Source organism: Muntiacus reevesi, chromosome 12 (genome assembly GCF_963930625.1).
Source record: "Muntiacus reevesi chromosome 12, mMunRee1.1, whole genome shotgun sequence".
Taxonomy (NCBI): domain Eukaryota; kingdom Metazoa; phylum Chordata; class Mammalia; order Artiodactyla; family Cervidae; genus Muntiacus; species Muntiacus reevesi.
Genome location: NC_089260.1, coordinates 51,633,782 through 51,654,286, shown reverse-complemented (window position 1 = coordinate 51,654,286; position 20,505 = coordinate 51,633,782). Strand labels below are relative to the sequence as shown.

The window sequence follows — 20,505 nt, the reverse complement described above, 5'->3', positions numbered from 1 at the left end:
GCATCTGGAGCAGGGCTTGCACCTGTTCATGTCTGCAATAAGCCACACCCAGCACTCACCCTCCGGTCTCTACCTTTGTCAGAAAGCGCCAGGGTGCACCTCCTGGAAGCAAACCAGTCAGTGTGTGAACTGGAAAGTCTCTGACCTGCAGACATCTGCATGGGCTGGGTGTGGAGTCCCCTTGCAAGAACAAAGGTGGCCTGACTCCGCCATGGTCTGGCCCCGACTTCCCCTCTGGCTGCACTGAACACGCTCTGGCTTTGTTTGTGGGCTCCGGTGTCTCAGGCCCTTCCCTCCCGCCTCAGGACCTTTGCAGACTGTTTGCTATTCAGAGTGCTCTTAGCCACAGTTGCCTTGAGCACATCACTAACCTCAGAGACCTTCTGAGAGTGAGAGCCTGATGTGCGAGGCCTGTAAACCACCACAGACGACTTTGGTTTTACTCTGAGAAAGACGTGAAGATGATGGAGGCATCTGAGCAACAGGCTACCACTTAGGTTTTAAAAGCATCACCGTGGACTTCCCTGGTGGTCCAATGGTTAAGAATTCACCTGCCAATGCAGGTACAGGGGTTTGATCCCTGCTCTGGGAAGATTCCACATGCCTCAGAGCAACTAAGTCTACACGCCACAACTACTGAGCCCAAGCCCTAGAGCCTCTGTTCTGAACAAAGCCCCTGCAGTGAGAAGCCCACATACCACAACTGGAGAGTAGCCCCTGCTCATCGCAACTAGAGAAAGCCCAAGAACAGCAACAAAGACCCAGGGCAGGCAAAAATAAATAAACAAAAAGCAGAGTAAATAAAAAAGAAAGTTAAAGGGCTTCCCATGTGGCACTAGTGGTAAAGAACCCTCTAGCCAATGCAGGAGACATAAGAGATGTGGTTTCCATGCCTGGGTCAGGAATATCCCCTGGAGAAAGGAATGGGAACTCACTCCAGTATTCTTAACTGAAGAATCCCACGGACTGGCGCGCTACGGCCCATAAGGTCGCAAAGAGTTGGACACGACTGAAGCAACTTAGCATGCAAAGAAAGTTTAAAAGGGTCACCGTGGCTACTGAATTGAGAAAGAGGATAGAGACAAAGGAAGATCAATTTGGAAGATCAATTTGGAGGTAAGTGGAGTAATCAGGCAAGAGATGGTGGTAGAGAGAGAAGGTGGCAGAAAGAAACTGGGAAGAGAGGGTGGACAGGGTTTGCTGATGGAATGACAGGGAGGCAGGAAGGAGAAGATTTGTAGGAGCAGTGTGTGTTCACGGGAAGGTCAGGAGTTCCATTTTACACTTATTAAGTTTGATGCGATTATTAGATATCCTTGGAGGGCATCAGGTAGCCATCAGGTCTCCATTAGGTAGACAGCTGGATATACTTGTTGAGAGGTAGAGACCTGGGATGCAGTTAAAGCAGTTGTATTTGGCATAAAGATATTTAAAGCCACGGGATCAGGTGGGATCATCAAGGGAGTGTGTGTAGATGGAGAAATGCTCTGAGGACTGATTTTGGGACCTTCAACACAGGATGGTCAGGGAAACAGGAGCAACTACTTAAAGAGGCTGGGCAACAGCAAACAGTGGAGAGAGCAGGTAAGTCATGGACATGGTGGAAGATTGGGAAATAAGGCAGTGTGGAGAGCTTGTGTGAATAGAAGCTCAGTCATCTAGATAGAAAAGGCAGCCAACAGTTTTCAACACGGAGGAGAAAACTGCAGAATTCAGACATTATTTAGAAATGCGTAGGTGGAAACAATCCAAATGTCCATTGACAGATAAATGGATAAAGAAGATGTGGTACATATATACAACGGAATACTACCCAGCCTTTTTTCACAGGACTCTGAACTGTTAGAAAGAAAGACATGGAAATATTTACATCTGTAAAGAAATGTAAAAGTGAAAAAAGAACATGTTTGAAATAATCTTTGTCCTCCTCACTCTACGTTTAACAACGTTTGTGAACACTGAATTAAAATGCTACTGGTTTCTTAAATTTATTGTTGAAAATGTTGCTATCAAATAACATTTGATATCACTCATATGTGGAATTTAAAATAAGACACAAATGAACCTATCTAGGGAACAGAAACAGACTCACAGCCATAGAGAACAGCCTTGCGGTTGCCAAGGGGAAGTGGGCTGGGGGAGGGATGGAGTGAGAGGCTGTGGTTAGTAGGTGTAAGTTTTTATAAGTAGAATGGATAAACAATAAGGTACTAACTGTGTAGCACAAAGAACTATATTCAATAACCTATGATAAACCATAATGGAAAAGAATATTTTTTTAAAAAGCAATGCATATATATGTATAATTGAATCACTTTGCCGTACAGCAGAAATGAACACATTGTAAATAAACTATATTTTAATTTAAAACTTAGATCTGTGTATTACTTTAATAAAAAATTAAAAACAACCAGTCAGGAAAAAAATTCTTGAGCTAAATAAATGCCTAAGGGCTATGAAATTATGGCCAAAAGCCAGCAACTCCATATAGTTAGGTACTGTTTACCTATTGAGTAAGTAAGATCTTGGCTCTTACATGAACTGTATCTTTTAAAAGTAAACACTGCTTTTATCACTACAAGTTAAAGCCATTCCTGAAACTCCAACAATGTTTAATCATTGATGATTTTACCATTCAAATGATACTAAAAATATAACTGCTACTCTGTGACCATCCATATAATGTTTATAAATTTAACTTTAAAAAATAGCTCCTCACTCTATGTTTAGCAACCTTTGTGAACTTTGAATTAGAATTCCACTGGTTCCTTAAATTTATTAGAATGCCTCTATAATAAGCTCTTGGAAGGCAGAGATGATATTTTCTTTATAGATGTAAATATTTGCATGACTTTCTTTCAAACAGCTCAAAGTCCCATGAAAAAAGAACATATTCGAATAATCTTTGTACTTAGAACAGTTGTCAACAAAGGTGACAGTAATAATTAACATTTCCTTTGCGCTTTCCCTGTGCTAGACACTGCTTTAAGCACTTTACATATGTTTTCTCTTAATTACTATCGTGGAAGCAACAGTTTTATGGTTTCTGGAAGCTGGTACTGTTCTCATTATTCCCATATCACAGAAGAGGAAACTGAAGCACAGAGGTTGGGTAATTCTCAGGATGTATACAGAGTGAACAGCAAAACGAGCGTTAGGCGCTAATGTCTTTCCAGAGCCTTAGCTCTTAATGTTTATGTAGAATATTAATGTCTGTTGGTAAAACCACTGAAATAATAAACACACTGGCAATGTATTTTGGCTAGTGTAGAAAATAAGATCCCATTATTCACGGATAGTATAACTTCTCCTTATGTGTATTTGAAAGGCTGTTGATTTTAACAATCTTACCTTTTCCTTTTTTTTCTGGCTCGTCTGCTTTCTTATTTGCTTCTGAAAGGTAAAGACAAAACAAAGCAAGTATTGTGAGAGTTACAATTCAAAATCTCAAATTATAGGACTATCTTTAAATGAGTTCAAATGTGAGTTCAATTCACAATATTTCTGGGATTAAGAGATACACGCTATTATATATAAAATAGATAAACAACAAGGATCTACTGTATAGCGCAGGGAACTATATTCAGTATCTTGTAATAATGTACAATAGAAAATAATTATATATATATATATATATATATGACTGAGTATATATACATGACAGCATCACTTTGTGATATATGTAAATAATTACACCACTGAATCATTGAAACTAACACAATATTATAAATTAATTATACTTCAATTAAAAAAATTCTGGGTTAACAATTCAATTTTCCTAAATCCTAAATTCTTCACACATGTAATTTATTATAAAATATTAAGAATTTGAATTCCTTATAAAAGTCACCAAGCAGTTAGCAGGTTTTGGGTGCCAGGCTGAGTGTTCCTGGTCTACATAAGGGGTGATGGGAGCCACCTCCACCAATAATAAGCGCCTCTGTGGGTACAAACTGAGTCCAGAGAAGACTCACTCAAAGCTGATCCAATAGCTTTATTGTCTCTTAAACCCATACACTGCTTTATAACAGGGACTGTGTGCTTGAAAGGATTGTAGCAGGCCATCCTACTGAGAACACTAACCTGACTCCTCAAGGACTTCCTACATCCACAGGTGACCCACGGGGGTGCCCACACTGAGCCCAGGTGTGACATAGCAGTTAGAGGTAAACCAGTCAATTTCAGTCCCAGTAGGTATTTACCTAGTCTTTGAGAATTTCTAGGTACACATGTGTACAGGTGAGTTGCAGTGGAGATGGCACAGAGCTTGGCAGTCTGATTAAAAAAAATCAGATTCCATCCTTTCCTTAGAGTAGAACGCAAGAGGGTGTGGGTGCCGTGCAGGTTGGGTTCAGGGGTGCAGGCAACATCATTCAATTTCTTGATCCCCAGCTTCCCACATTCATTCATATAAAATGCTTCAATTTTTGGAGGCAAGAGATAAATCTGAGGCTCCTGATACAAGGAGAGGATTTTTTATCAGTCAAGTGTTTCTCCTTTGAGATCCCCAGGGGAGAGAAAGCAAACTGACTCAAAAGCATGCCAGGCTTGGTGCCAAGCACAAGGCACATCTTTTGCCTCCTAACATCCTCTGCAGATGGGGAAAGAAATGGTAACCCACTCCAGTATTCTTGCCCAAGAAATCCCATGGACAGAGGAACCTGGCGGGCTACAGTCTGTGGGGTCACAAGAGTCAGACAGGACTGAGCAACTAAACAACAACCACCCTCTGCAATCTCCTTCTTCATGCAGAGGAGGAGGCTGAAGCTTGACAACATAGAGGGTCTAAGTCATCAAGGTCAGTGGTGTATCTGACTCCAAAATAGACATTCTTTTCCCCATGCCAGTCTCTAATTTTGTTGAAAGGGAAACAAAGGGAAGAAAAAGTGCAGGTCTTGACTTTTGCAAAGTGAGGGTTTTAAAAAGTTGGCTGGGAAACTTCCCTGGCGATCCAGTGGTTAAGACTTCACCTTCCAGTGCAGGAAGTGCGGGTTTGATCCCTGGTGGGCGAGCTAAGATCCCACACCCTCCTCGCAGTCAAAAAACCATAAAGTAACATTAAACAGAATCAATACTGCAGCAAATTCAATAAATGCTTTTAAAAAATGGTCCACATCAACAAAATCTTCAAAAAAAAAAAAAAGAATGTTGGCTGCCACACATTTCCTGGTCAGTGCTTCAGGAGGCACAAGGATATAAAATAGACTTCCTAATCTCTGTTGAACATTCTAGAATTTTTGATCTTATTAACTGTACCCTTGTCATAAAGGGCTTCCCTGGTGGCTCAGTAAAGAATCCGCCTGCAATGCAGGAGACCTGGGTTCGATCCCTGGGTCTGGAAGAGCCCCTGGGGAAGGAAATAGCAAGCCACTCCAGTATTCTTGCCTGGGAAATCCCATGGAGGAGGAGAATCCTGGTGGGCTACAGTCCATGGGGCTGAAAGAGTCAGACATGACGCAGTGACAAAACCACCACCATCATAAGGTTAGGCAGTGCATCATTTAGTAGGATGCTCTCGAGTTTGAGTAAGCTCCGGGAGATAGTGAAGGACAGGGAAGCTTGACGCGCTGCAGTCCATGAGGTGGCAGAGTCGGGTGTGACTGAACAACAAACTCTTGTATCAGGGATACAGGATAGAGGAGAAGTTTCAAAAATCTCAATTTCCGAGGATCTCTCTTTCTGGGGCACCAGCGATGCGTGCAGGAAGGCTGGGAGTATCCCCCACTCCAGTAATGTTACCTGGCATATGGCTAGTGTAATTTAGACAAATCAAGCATAAAATGCAAGTTTCTCAGTTGACTATAGAAAACTGTTGGGTGCTGGTCATGAAGACGATTTTAGAGCTGTCCACAAATCTTCCTGCCCCCAGGGAAACCAAGGAAGGAAGAGTGGATTGAACTGGTCATCTTTCTTTTCACTGGGGAAATTCAGAACTGATTACCGTTTAAATAGGTGTGGGAGGCCCCTGGCCAGGTATGCTCCCAGGACCAGGGTCACCATCTTTTTTCCTCCTGTACTGAAGTTACCTAGGATGACAAGAGGCTGAACTAAGAAGGCCTAGCCCAGATCGTCCAACCCAGGGGCAAAGGCCCCAGGTTCTGTTCCCTTCTGATCCCACTGCTTCAGCAAGTTGAGATGTGAGACAGGAGCTTGGGTGTGGAAAATACACAGAGTAGGAGATTTTCACCTCCGGGGTTTTCAGTGCTTAAATTCAGCTTAGGTAAAGTTTTCAAAGAGCTTCAGCTTACCTCACTAGCATTCTGCATAATATAATAGAGTGTGACTTTGCTAGTCTTTAGTCCTTGTACCTGGGGCTTCCCAGGGAAAACTCATATGGCCCTCAATGTGCCAAAAAGGAAAATGATTGATAACGCTTAACTAACTTCCAGGCGTTGTTCTCAACCCTTAATGCAGATTGTCCCATTTAACTCTGAAAGGCAGTTTTAATTCCATAGATAAGAAAAATGGCTGAAAGAGGCTACGGAATATTGCCAAGGGTTGCAGAACAAGTAAGAACTATTCAGAAGGCCACACTCTACAATACTACACTCCACATATTCCAATAGTGGGCAGTTCATACACTACGATCAGTCCAACCCAGAAAATGACAGAAGTACAAGCTTAGCAGTAACTCAGATTTAGTGAATAGACACATAACCCAAAGAAACAGAAACTACACATCTTGTAATGGTGCTAACTTTCTCAACACTATTTTATTAAAGAAAACCTTACTAAAGAGAATAGGATCGTCACCTTTTAAAAACTGTCATACAACCATTAAGAAAAAAATCATTTTTGTATATTCAATTATTTTGAACCCTATCATTCCAGCTGCTGTGCTAATGTGCCTACTGGCCAATTCTTGTGGGCAAAGCTAATTTGCATCCAGGTCTGTGTGTCCCGAGCTCCCAGTCACACTGGCATCTGTTGTCCCTGCTCCAAGACCCAGCCCTGGGGCTCTGCCTCTCCTGACTGGGTCCTGTCTAAGTCACAAGGTCCCTGTCCTCCCTGTCCACTAGTACGTCCCCAGTCAGATGCTATCACGACATCACCTGGGTTCGTACTCCTCCGTGACCTGACTGCCCTCTGCTTGCCCTTGGTTGCCCTCTAGTTGTTCCCACCTTCCACTAGGGACCCGCCTGTACGCTCTAGACTCTAGGCTGTGAATGACCTTGATTGGCAGGCACTGCAGCCTCTCTGACCCTCAGTCTCTTCATCTGCAAGCACAGGAGTAACACCCAGGTGCCTGGAGCCTCGACAGCCTAACTCAGCACTTAGCATCGCCCGTGCAGCAAAACGGGCCTGCTTAACCTTAAAGGTTTTTTCTGTTTCTTCTGAGCACCTTGGAGGAAAAAACAACACTTTCTAGAACCCCAGAAGCTTCGTCCATTTGTGTCTTATTCTCCTTCACTGCCCAGAGAATGAAGATAGAAGAGAATCTTCTCTCCCCTTTGCTACGCTTCCAGTCGCTCAAACTCCGCGTTCTCTCAACCAGGCTGAAGGCTAATCCTCACCGAGTGATCGTCATGGAGGACCAGAGGGTGTAAATGAATGTGACCTTTTGCTAGGGACTTGTCAGAACTTCTAGGTGCCGGACAAAAGCCTACACAGCATGATGCAGGGACTGTTTCATCTGAATTCTGCCCCTCAAAGTGTAGCATCGTAGTAAATATTAAACAAAATAAACATTACCTACTAGACATAGGGAAAGAAAGAGGTTGAAGGTACTCCTTTGTGATTTTAGTCACCAAAAGTGCTAGAATACCCTGAAATATTGGAAAATATAAAATGAACCGATGTTATGGAATGAAACAAAAAAAATATACTCTAAAATAATGACAATACAGAGAAGAAGAATTCTGCATTTTATTGCACTCAAATAACATTAAACAGAAGACGTTTACATTATTTTTAGAAAATCCATTGATGTTTCTCAGCTTGGCATATATTTGTAAAGACAAGGCTCATCCATCAAGATATTTGGAATTAGAAAGTATCTGAATATGACCACGGCATAATGAATCCTCAGTGTCCAGAGTTCTAGAGATGATTATATACAAAAACCCAGCGAAATTTATCTTATGCATTTATCAGTTCTATGTCACTCCTGTTTCTCTAAAAAAATATGGCTTTATTAAAAAGTAGTGTTCTATAATTCGCAATACGAAGTAAGAGCTTTATTAGATTTTTGAGTAGCAACTCTGTATTACCCAGATCACAGCTTCAGAAAATTATTGCTCTTTTACTAATGTATTACTTTGGGTTTCACTAACACTACGGTTCAGCATACCTTACTACACTGTAGTGATCTCTAATGATAAAAATATAAAATCTCTTTGATTTTAACCCTAAAAGCAGGAAAAAAAAATGTCGCTTTATCTTAAAACAATGTGAACGTGATCAAGAGCTCCCCTGACATGTAAATAAAACCACATCTTAGGTTTTTTTTTTTTTCTTTTTTTAATAGCTCATGGCCCTTTCAAAATGAGAGTGTAGCTACCTCTTTTTCCTAACAAATGAGCATTTTCATCACAGCAACCATTTCTGAGCCACACACTAGCCACATTAAAACAGAAGACTGTCTCCAGCGTGGAAAGGAAAAGCCTCAAAGGCTATGAAAGCACAGGGAACTTCTGGTTTCTGAGCACTTTTCACAAACCCTGCTTCACTCAGCCAGAGGCAAAGTCTACTTGATCCACGGAGCAGGAATCAGTGTTGTACAGGTTACTTTACCAGCCAAAGGCAGAACAACCTTTACGTTAGGCACCACTAACTGCTATTTTCTAAGATTTAAACAAATATGGACAGGACTACAGCTATTCTACAATCACCCCAGTGTGCTGAAAAGTGTTTTTGCATGATATAATAGGCTGTTCCTTTCCTCTACATTCTAACAAGAATTTTAATTTCTCCCCTTTTTTCTGAAAAATAAATTACCCACGATAATTTAAACCTTTTTTTAAATATTAAATTTTTTCTAATTAACAAGCTAAAAGCTGCAGGAATCTCAAATGTTGAGTTTTACCCTGAATACTCGAAGCTAATATAGCAATTTTTTTTTAATAAAGGTATCAGTGCAGATATATACAACTCAAATCTTCACAGCTAATGATGATCCCATCAGTGTTTTTCAGAGCCCTAAGACAAGGCACTCTTAGTGGCTTTAATTCATGTTTCACACAGTGTATACAAGTCAGCTGACATAGTGTTAATTACGGATAAGATATATTAAAACCCTGCCATGACAAGTGCTGCTATCTCGTCAATGATTATTAATTACTATCTGAAAAACACATATATGCAGGTAAGACTAGAAGCTGCATCACAAAAGGGAAAAGAAAAATCCAGTGGACCCACTAAGGCTATCAGAAAAGGGCATGCAGGAATGTAACAATACGTGTGATTTTTGTTTCTTAAAAAAAAAAGAAAAACACTAAAATGCCAGTGGGCTACAGTTCATTCAAAACATCTTTAGTGTTCATTCCCAAAGATCTTGGTCTGCTCAGAAATTACTTCACAAGATCTATCCCAGCCATCTTTTGGAGCGTATGGTTAAGCTGGTCCTCTTGTGGTAGGTAGTAGGGGCAGTCTTTCTGAAGCTTTAAGTATCTGCAAAAATAAGGGGAAATCTAAATTAAAGGACCAACTAGACACAGATTGCGAAACTGCTTCATTTTTACTCTACTTATAAAAAACCACCAATGGAAAGTAAATGTTTTCTTTTTCTTTGTATTGTTGTTTTTAATGGCAACTGGGTAACAGGATGACTCACTACTTAAGAGTAGTTCTTGGGAGGGTTACTTGCAAAGCTGATAAAAACCTGAGGTTCTTTAAAGCATCTGAGAATTACAGTTGAATTTAAGAATGTCAGTCTTTGGAGAAATACATTCAATTTCTTTCTCCCGTCAATGTTCTCACCGTATTAAAAAGAAATGCAACAGAGGGGGAAGAATCTAGTATGGTATTTGAAACACGAATATAAGGAGGATTTTTTAAGCAGCAACAAGATACTGTAAGCTGCAGTTAAAATGCATCACTTATAATCTTATATCAATTTTTCATGTTATGGATGATATAAGTGGTTGATAAAAAAAGTATATACTATTTTAAAGAAGTAAAATTCATTCCAACTTTCAACAAACATTTTCTTATTCCAAACTTTAGTATCAAATTTATGTTACTATTACAGCTATGTTATGATTATGTTGTGATCTATGTTACGATTAAAGTTAAAAAGGAGCTTGTGAACATGAAGATCCAAGCAAATTTTGATGTTATTTCTAAAACTGTATTACAGGCCCTCTTTCCCTCCCTCCTTCCTTCCCTATCTATTTATCTACACATGTGCATGTATGTATAAACAGAAATTTTTATATAAGCAGAATTATTTGATGCTAATGAGAAGCAACTGGAAATTATATGTATATTTTATATATCCAACAGAAATGAATATTTCCCCCAAGACATGTATAATGTGTAAGAATGTTCATGGCAAATTTCTTCATAATAGACCAAAACTAGAAACATTCACTAGCCGTCAATGTGGGATGGAATTTTTAAATGGAATACATTTACAGTCAATAATAATAATAAAACCAATGGCTCTACATAGCAATGTGGATGAAACAGCCATGATGGTGAGCAATGGAAACCAGTCACCAAGAAAGTGTATATATATTTGCATGTGTTGACTTCTAGTTCTGTTTAATCAAATTCAAAGGCAGGCAAATCCATCTATGATGACACAGTTGGAACAGTAGTCATCTTTGGTGGGGTTGTTACTGAGGGCAGAAGAGGGAAAGATTTTCCAGGGGCTGGAAGAACTCTGTGTTGTGGGTACAAGAATATATGACATGTATAAGTTCATCAAACCATATCATCAGGTGAGTACTTCCCTGTGTATAAATTACACCACACCAGAAAGAGTTAAAAAGAAAAGTTCTCTTAGAATTTAAACATTAGCTGGACTGTAAGGAATATGTATTTCTATAACCAGTGCAATCAAAAATCCTGGAGACTATGGGAACTTGTTTAAAGTACAAATGAGTACTGATAAAAAGGCAAATAGACTAAAAGCTTAATTACGATTTTGAACAACTCAAATCTATGCCCCGAAGTATCTGAATCAGGTTTCCACCCAGAAGTAGCAGTTGCCCAAGTTGCAAACCCAACACCTCCAGAGGCCAGTCATCTCTGCACCTCTCTGTTCCTTCCACCTTCCTTATCTCCACTAAAGTTCCACCATTCATCCATGCAAGCCAGAAGCAAAGGAATCAAGCTAGACTCTTTCCCCTTAACCAGCCCACCTCCCACCAAATCACCTGCACCCCCAAGGTCCTTGAGTCCATCCTGCTCTGCACCTCTGCCACTATTCCCAGCTCCCACCACTTGCACTTAGATGAACATACCTGCCCCCTGACTGGTCTCTACCTCCTCATGGGACTGCTCCATTCAAACATGGATCAGATCATGCAACTCCTATGCTTGAAGTTTTTCAGCAACTTCCTTGAATTCTTAGTGAAAGTTGCTCAGTAGGGGACTGAGCATGCAAAGAGTCATGTCCGACTCTTTGCAACCCCATGGACTGTAGCCTGCCAGGCTCCTCTATCCATGGAATTCTCCAGGCAAGAATACTGGAGTGGGTAGTCATTCCTTTCTCCAGGGGGTCTTCCCGACCCAGGGACTGAACTTGGGTATCCTGCATTGCAGGCAGATTCTTTACTGTCACCAGGGAAGCCCTAGGCCCACATTCAAATTCTCAAACATCACTTATGGGACACTCCGAGAAATGCTGCCTGCCTGTCCACTATGTCTTCTTAGCCGGTACACGGCACACCGCCTTGGTCTCCGCGCCTCAAGCACTTGTGCCCTCTCCCCCCGACATGCCGGCTCCTTCACTTTGAGCAGCTCCTCCAGGCTCAGCTCCAGCATGACCTCCTGCTCTGCTCCCCAGCCCCCATAGCTGGCTTGGTTCCCCCTCACCTGGGTGCTGGTTAATGATGCCATATTGGTTGTTGTCCTCAGCGGCACACCCACAGGTCTGTGAATGGACACCAGACAGGGACTGCATTGTTCACTGTGTGTTTGGGGCAGAGCTGTATCATGCATGCAGGTGTGCGTGATTTAGTCATGTCCAATTCTTCTGTGACCCTATGGACTGTAGCCTGCCAGACTCCGCTGTCCATGGAGATTCTCCAGGCAAGAATACTGGAGTGGGTTGCCATGCCCTCCCCCAGGTGATCTTCCCAACCAGGAGATTGAACCTAAGTCTTCTGTGTCACAGGTAGATGGATTCTTTACCCACTGAGTCACCTGGAAGGCCTGAGCCTGTACCATAAGAGCTGTTTAATATATATTTCTTGAATAAATAAAAGATTAAATCACTAACAATAATATGCATATTAGGCTCTTATTACCATAAGTTAAGACCTCTAGAGCTGCCAGCCTAAAGCTGGTCATGGGTCTTATTGATCCAATTAGAAAACGCTTGATGACAAGGGGGGCATGAGTGACAGCTCTGGACAGAGGCAACAGTGAAATCAGCCCGCCTGAGAGAACATTCAAATGTGGATGAGTTACAAATGTCATCTCCATCTTCAGAGAGAAAAGAGCAGCAGACTCAGCCAGAAACATTGGTGTTCACATATCTTCATTTCAGATAGCATGGTTATCATCACAAAACATAACATAAACATTTTTCCTGGCATTGTTGTTGCTCAGTTATGCAGCTGTGTCTGACTCATTGCGGTCTCATGGACTGCAGCACGTCAGGCTTCCCTGTCCTTCACCATCTCCCAGAATTTGCTCAAACTCATATCCATTGAGTCGGTATTGCTATCCAACCATTTCATCCTCTGTTGCCCCCTTCTCCTCCTGCCCTCCATCTTTTCCAGCATTAGGGTCTTTTCCATGGCATGACAGAAAAATTGTTAAAGGAACTAATTAGTCAAATGGTCTTAAAGTATTGTATGGCAGGGAATATTATGCTGGTGAATTTCCTAAGTGATCTGTTCATAAGTCATTCAATTTGTGCTATGTATAGTTTTTTTTTTTAATTTTTTTTCTTTATGTGGATCATTTTTAAAGTCTTTATTGAATTTTGTTACAATATTGTTTTTGTTTTATATTCTGGTTTTTTGACTCTGATGTATGTGAGATCTTAGCTCCCCAACCAGGTATCAAAACCACACCCCCTGCATTGGAAGGCGAAGTCTTAAGCACTGGACCACCATGGAAGTCCCCATGCTATGTGTAGTTATGCCGTCAGATTGCCAGAAATAGGCTGTGTCATATCAAGTAAAAATATGACTTTGAGGACAAGGTGAAAACCCACTAAGGGAGCAGAGGTTCCAAAATCAATTTTTTTTTAAAATGTGATATTAAAAATGACTGACTTCTAACATGAGCATGATCAATTTTTCGGATTGACTTTTTACTTCCTTTCCAAAAAGATGCCAGCAAAGCACTTATGAATTTATAAACATAAACAAAAGATGGAAAATTTTAAGCTATTGGACAGCTTACTTTTCCACAATGAATCATAATTAACCTTCAACATTTCTGAGTCTTAAGTGAAAGGCTAATGCATATTAAGACAAAGATGCCTAAGGATACACCATCTCTACCACACAAAAACAGCTCTCAGAACTCATCTGTTTTTAGGTCTTCATTTCCATGAAATCCTCTAGAGCACAGAAGCTGAGAGTGTGAACTCTTAGAGCCAGAACACAAGAATCAAACTCAGTTCTAGCGTTTATCAGCTCTGTGATTTCAGGCAGTTTCCTCTGCCTTGCTATGCCTCAGTTTTCTTATCTGTAAAATGGAGATATGAGCATTTCCCATCTGGGGCCACTGGAAACACTAAGGGAGTTAATTCATATGTGTGTCAAGAATTGCACGGCACACATGATGTTTAACCAAAGTCAGCACTCTCCATCCCCTGGTGGGCAGCCGGATATAATGGAATATCAAGACAGTTCTTGCCCCCTGGGATTATCCCAACAATATTATTATGAAATTTAATTTGCTCTATGAAGACTGCGTAACCTAGTCTTAGAAGATCAGAGAAGGCATTGTAATCATCAATTGGATTCTGAGGGCTAGGAAAAAGTGAACTGATATCCAGCATTGTGCAGAGAGCCTCAATCTGAGTTTTCCACTGATTAAAGAATTTTAAAGATTAAAAGGTAGTAAGGAAACGGGCCCCACAACAATTGTTGCCACAGTTTCTGCATCACATATGTCATTCAACAATATTGCAAAAGCAGTCTACTCACTGTACAAAATAGCAACTAATTCATGAATATTATTCTTTCATAAGATTGAATAATTAAACGATGCAACATAAAGTAAGACTAAGAAAATAACAGGAAATAAGCAAACCCAGTACAATCATTACAGGTAACTATTGCCAACTCTCCGCCTCACATCCTCTTTGGTAAAGGACAAACTATAGTATGCAGTGCATCACTCAAATTTTTATGACACCAAAGGACAAGTGACAACTCCTGCAGCAGGTCTGTCAGAATTCAGCTTCTCTTGATCCACCTCAAATATCAACCTAAAGTGAAAGTGAAAGTCGCTCAGTCGTGTCTGACTCTTTGCGACCCCATGAGCTATTCAGTCCATGGAATTCTCCAAGCCAGAATACTGGAGTGGGTAGCCTTTCCCTTCTCCAGGGGATCTCCCCAACCCAGGGGTCGAACCCCGGTTTCCTGTATTGCAGGCAGATTCTTTACCGGCTGAGCCACCAGGGAAGCCCCAATAGCAACCTAATTAATTAGTAAATAGTAACAGCCACAGCCACCATTCACTGGGATCTCATTATGTGCCAGAAAGGATGAATATGAATCAAATCTTCATTTTCATTTGCTTCGGCTGTTAAATATCTCATCAAAAAAAGCACCTTATTCCAGTCCGCAGCCCCCTCACCCCTGCAACCACTCCCTTAGTATTTTATAGTGATGTTTCAAGGAAATTTGGGGGCTCATTTATAAAACACCAAAACAGAAGCACAGAGATTTTTGGTGAGAAAATAATATTATATTTCATACCTTCATTAAAGTCAGGTCGATATTAAAAAATATCAACTATAACTAGAAAAAGGTGTTGTAGACACTCGTTATTTTTAGGAAAACTTACAAAACAACTTTCTTTAAAGGAATGGAGAGTAATCAAAGTGCAAATTCAGTAACCTGCTCTGCATTCTCAGGTTGCATGCAAGGCGCACTGTGACGTCCTGCTCAGTAACACGGAGGAAATTACAAACGCAGGACGAAACATCAACCTTCCTGACTCTGTGCATCTTTCCTAAACACAAAACACACAGACGCCCAGAAGTTATCATGTAAAAGATCAACTTCTCCATGGATTTTGTTTCTCATTCATGTTACAATGCCAACAACGCAGTTCCTTCAGTATTCACACATACTATAAATGTACAATGTACAACTATCAAAACTTAGAACTACCCAATCATTAAATAAGTAAATATGAGCTGCGGTATAACTAAAAATAGTCCTTAATTAGAAAAGGCTTTTTCCCCTTGAAATTGAGTATTTCGACAAATTTTGGCAGGCACAATTATTTCTACCAAAGTCAATACTTCTAATGCACATCATCGCTACAAAATTCACATTAAGCATAAGATGAAAAATATGAGTAAAAATGGAACCAGTAAGTAACATGGAAACAAAAAATAAATGGAAATAAAAGACAGAAACAAGAGGAAATACATTTGAGAAAGAGATGCTGGAGAATCCTCACTTAATAAAATATTTGTCCCCACTTAGAGAATAAGAGGTTTATATGTTCATTTCTGATTACAGGAAGAGTTAATGTCTTCTCTAAAAGTCATCTGAAAGCACAGGCTTTGACTGAAATGCGGTCCCCATTCTTTAAACTTGATGATGATGAGAGGACGTGTTGGGGAAGGGAAGGAAAAGCAGGGTGATGGATGTAACACAGTGGGCTGGCAGGAAGGACTCCAGAGCACTCACTCACAAGTCCCAGAGAGCCTGGACCATGTGGGGTGCAAGGATGCTTTTAGGGAAGATGGGCAGTGCAGGGCAGCGGGAGAGGACCAATGTCACTAATTTATGCACTGTTCAATTTTCACTTGAAGGCAAGTCTGACTCCACATCCTCCACCAGATAGCCTGTCAATCAAAACAAGGGAAAAAACCCCAACCTAACTATTACTACTATCACCATCTATGATAGCAAAAATCATACAGTGTTTTGATCATGAACACTCCTCAAATTCTAGCTCAACCAATAAACACTCTGTCTAATGCGTATTCCCCATTACTTTGGCTCAACTGACCTAAACACACAAAATTTTCCTTTTAAATTTAGGATAGGTACAATTAATCCTCTTCTCTCAGGAATTCTACTCTTCATAGAATTTTTTTCATACAGCATCTTTTAAATTAAACAAGAAAGAAAAAGGAAATACTTATAACGAAATGCCATACCTGGTGGAATTTCTTGCTGTTCCTCTGCAGGAGGCATGTGCAGCTCTGAAATAATTATTAAATAATAAAATAAATAAAAAACACTCCACTACAGATTGCTGTCCAGTGTTTAAAGACTATAAATCTTTAAGTTGGCATGATTATTTTCACAGACCTTTTGGGGGTTCGATCGCAATTTATCATAAAGCATTAGGTTTTTGTACCAACACAATAAAGAAAAGTGAGCTATAACTTTGTAAAAGTTTGTATATTTCTCAACTGTCCAGAACCACAGGCTTTAAAATATTATCTGTCTAACTGACTAACCTCAAAACTTACTGTCTGGCAAAGGAGATATGAAGCAAAGCCCAAGTTATCACCACAATTTTGCATCAGACTCGATAGGAAAGTTGTTGAAAGATATTTAAAGCATCTTGTTTCTTGTTAACAATACAAAAAATTAACTTCAAATAGAATCTTTAAAATGTTATCACTATCCTTAATAAACTCGTTTTTGAAAAATAATGCTCAAGGTAACCTATTCTAAAACTAGCCAAAAATATGGATATGAATTATAACATCTAGTCTTTTTTTGTAGACATCAACCGACTTACAACTAAAGAAATTGTAAGCCTCAACACCCAATGGTATAATGATATATTGATCTGATTCGCTCTATAAAATTACATCACATGTTAGTATCTTCATCCCTAACAACACAGTCGGTGGGCAGGAAGTACCTTAATTGAGACACTATCAAGAAATAAAATTGTTATCTTTCTTTTTGTTTAGATTTTGTGTAACAGGTTTTGGTCAAAAAGAGAATATTTTATTAGCGTTTTCTAAAACTCAAAACATTTATGCAGCAATTTTAATCATTTTTCTCCTTTCATTAATTTGCTTCTACGTGTAAGAATGCTCAAAACAGTTGGAAATATTTTAGATAAAAGGAAAAAAAAGCATCATACCTATTTTCTCCAACTGAAACGACACAACTTTCAATCTGCTTCTGCCCATGGATAATTCCTTCTCACGACACCACCTCCTCCTACTTAGGGCAGCTCTCCTCACCCTAATATGATACCTTCTACTATACAATCCTGATTTCATCTCCATCACTGCCTTTCTCATAATCTTTACTTTATCATCTCATTGGTCACTAGAGTGCAGCCCCCAGTGAAAACAGAATTCTAACTCTCTTATTCACTCTCATCCTCCGTGCCCCTGAGCACTGGAAAGACAGCAAATAGTGGGTGATAAATGCTGGTTGAAGAAATGAATATAACTTTAATATAAAAAGTAAGCCGATTTCTATAAAATTAACTTACCTTCTAAAATTGTGTTTGAATTGTCTACAGCATTATCTAAAAAAAAAAAATTAAGCACATCTTACATTAACTCACTTTCACAAGTTCTTTAAATTAATATATTCGTTTGGAGACCTAAATTTGACTTTTTTTAGAGTGGGGATTCGTATATAGAGATTTGTTAGAATATCAACTTTAATTTCTAAATTATAGCCAAAGAACACATCAATAGGCTGGGGATGTCCTTAGTGGTCCAGTGTCTAAAGCTCTGTGCTCCCAACACAGTGGGGCCCAGGGTTTAAACCCTGGTCAGGGAACTAGATCCCGCATGCAACAACTAAGACCTGGGGCAGTCAAAAAATAAATAAATACTTAAAAATCAATTGATTTTAAAATTAGGTTGGAAAAAAAAAAATAAAAATAGGTTGGCATTATCTCTGGTGACATAAACCTTGCACCATAAACAGGATAAATATATCAACATGATCCAATTCCTTAGTGACTTAAGAATGTCTTGTATTTCTGACTACATCTACCTCTGTTCCACAAGTTATACTCGTTTTAACAAACGCAAGGGGAGCTGACTTGCAGGAAGCTCAATACCTTACCTGAACTTTCTGTCCCTTCATTTTGCAATGGCTCGTACACTACAAAATACAGAAAAAAATACTCCTTTAGCCCAGCATCTCGTTAAAACACAAGAGCGGCCATACAGTTCAAAGTCTAGTTTATTCTTGAACCTCTGCGACTCCATTACTAGTAAATGGCAGTTTACAGAGTACCGTGGGGAAGAGTTTGGTTCTGGGGTGAAACAGGCTTAGATTCAAATTGCAGAGTAGCCGCTTTTAGCCAGAGGAACAATGATATATGTTTCCTTCTTGCAAAATGGGGAAAATTAAAGTTCCTCCCCAACCACTTGTTAACAGCATCCGTACGTTGTTAATCCCCGGGTGGTGCTGAATTTCTCTTTCATCCTTTGTGACTGTAGTGGAGGTTCTGAGTTACCCACAGCTCTGTCTCTCTTCACTCTGGATCCCAGACCTGGCAGATTCTCTACTTCGCAGAGTAAGCAACGCTCACATGTTCCACCTGGGGCAAACGGCCCTGCCTCCCGCCCCTGAGACGAGGGTTCAGCGGACAGGTCTTAATCCACTACCTTAACCACAGCCCAGGGCTCACCTCTCTCTGCTCCACTGCTTAGGCTCTTGTCTCTGCCACCATCTCCCCTCGAGTCCAGCTAGTTCATAGCTTCCCTAGTCAGCCTGATTCCTGCTTTTCCCATCTTCCAAAATGCCTCAAATGTCCTCGTACCCTAAGAGCAAACTGTGTTATAGTCCTAGCACAGTTACAAATGTATTTCCCTTGATCATTTAATAAAGAAAAATAGCGAGCATTTACTATCTTTTAGATATTATTCCCAGTGCTTGGGTAGAGTAAAGGACAGTTTTTAATAATGCTTTTCTATCCTTCTGGTGGTGTTTGGGAGACAAAGGAACAGTGAATACTTGCTCCCTCTGTCACCCTGGACTGTGTCCCATTTTAATATGCTCTTCTATCAACTGAAAAACAAACAAGCCCTTTCTTTTTGTTGCTGTTGTCATTTTTATTTTATTCATTTATTTATTTTGTATGTTTTTCTTTTTTATTGAAGTATAGGTGATTTACAATGGCTCAGCTGGATAGCAAAGTCATCCAGTTATACATATATATGTGTGTTTAAGAGTGTATATATATTATATATATATATTTTTAGATTCTCGTCCATTAAGATTGTCATTGTCCTCTTTCTCCTCCATTTCACAATCTAATTTCTTCAGAGTCATTTGCATATGCTGTCTTCTCACTTCCTCTCCTCAACCCACTCCAGTCTGTCTTCCAGCGCTGACCACATCCCTGAAAAGACTCCTCTAAGACTACCCAGGAGCCCTCATTTAACCCAGTGGACACTTCCTGCCTTTATTGAACCAGATCTCCTGGCAGCTCCTTCCCTAACAAATGCTTTCATCCTTGGACTCCAGGGAAACCATCCTCTCCTTTGATTCTCTCCTTTCTCCTCGATCTTCATCATTTCACCTTTTTCTTAGCAGGCATTAAATGTTGCCTTTCATCAGAGTGCAGCCATAGCGCCTCCTCTCATCTAGCTCTCTCCCCACTCTTAAACTATTTAAGTCTTTGGATTCAATCATGATGCATATTCAGAAGATTCTCAGACTCAGTTGGGAATAGACTTCTCTTCTATGATCCAAATACCATCCATTAGCTAATTTGAGGTCTCCCCTTGGATGGCTCGGCAGGCTCTACCTGCTCAGACAGACTGCTCATGACCTTCTGGCCCCAAGGCCGTTTTCCAGTCCTATTTGTCTTAGGAAAAAGCATTCCATCCACCAGGCATATAAGCACAACAGTGGATGTGGTTCCCGACACCTCAGGTCATATTTTTACCTTGTTAACATTTTAAATTATATTTATTACAATATTCTGCCTATGAAAATATCTTTACTTTCACAACATCTCATTTAGCATTTTATCTAATTTTATACTTTTTTAAAATTCTCTAGATCTAGTCTGCAATTTGCATTTGGAACATGTTCTTACCAGTTTATTTGGAAAAACACAGTAATGACTGGCAGAAATCAGAACACTATTTCAAATCCTACCTCTGCATGCAATTTTTAAATTCCAAATTCCTCTTTTCTCCTTTAAATTCAAAATTGAAAAGAAAACCTAAATGCATTCATAGTGGCC

General features: G+C 40.0%; 1 protein-coding gene across 4 annotated transcripts in view; it reads right to left on the bottom strand.

The window, feature by feature from the left end:
- The window catches only part of ASPH (aspartate beta-hydroxylase), a 175,400-nt gene that overhangs the window by 80,223 nt on the left and 74,672 nt on the right, over window positions 1-20,505 (bottom strand). For all 4 annotated transcript variants that reach the window (XM_065902644.1, XM_065902643.1, XM_065902645.1 and 1 more), the window contains 4 exons: window positions 18,369-18,407; window positions 17,782-17,817; window positions 16,475-16,519; window positions 3,352-3,393 (listed from right to left, as the gene is read on the bottom strand). In XM_065902644.1, coding sequence (XP_065758716.1) covers window positions 3,352-3,393; window positions 16,475-16,519; window positions 17,782-17,817; window positions 18,369-18,407 — 162 coding nt within the window. The remainder of the gene's footprint in view (window positions 1-3,351; window positions 3,394-16,474; window positions 16,520-17,781; window positions 17,818-18,368; window positions 18,408-20,505) is intronic.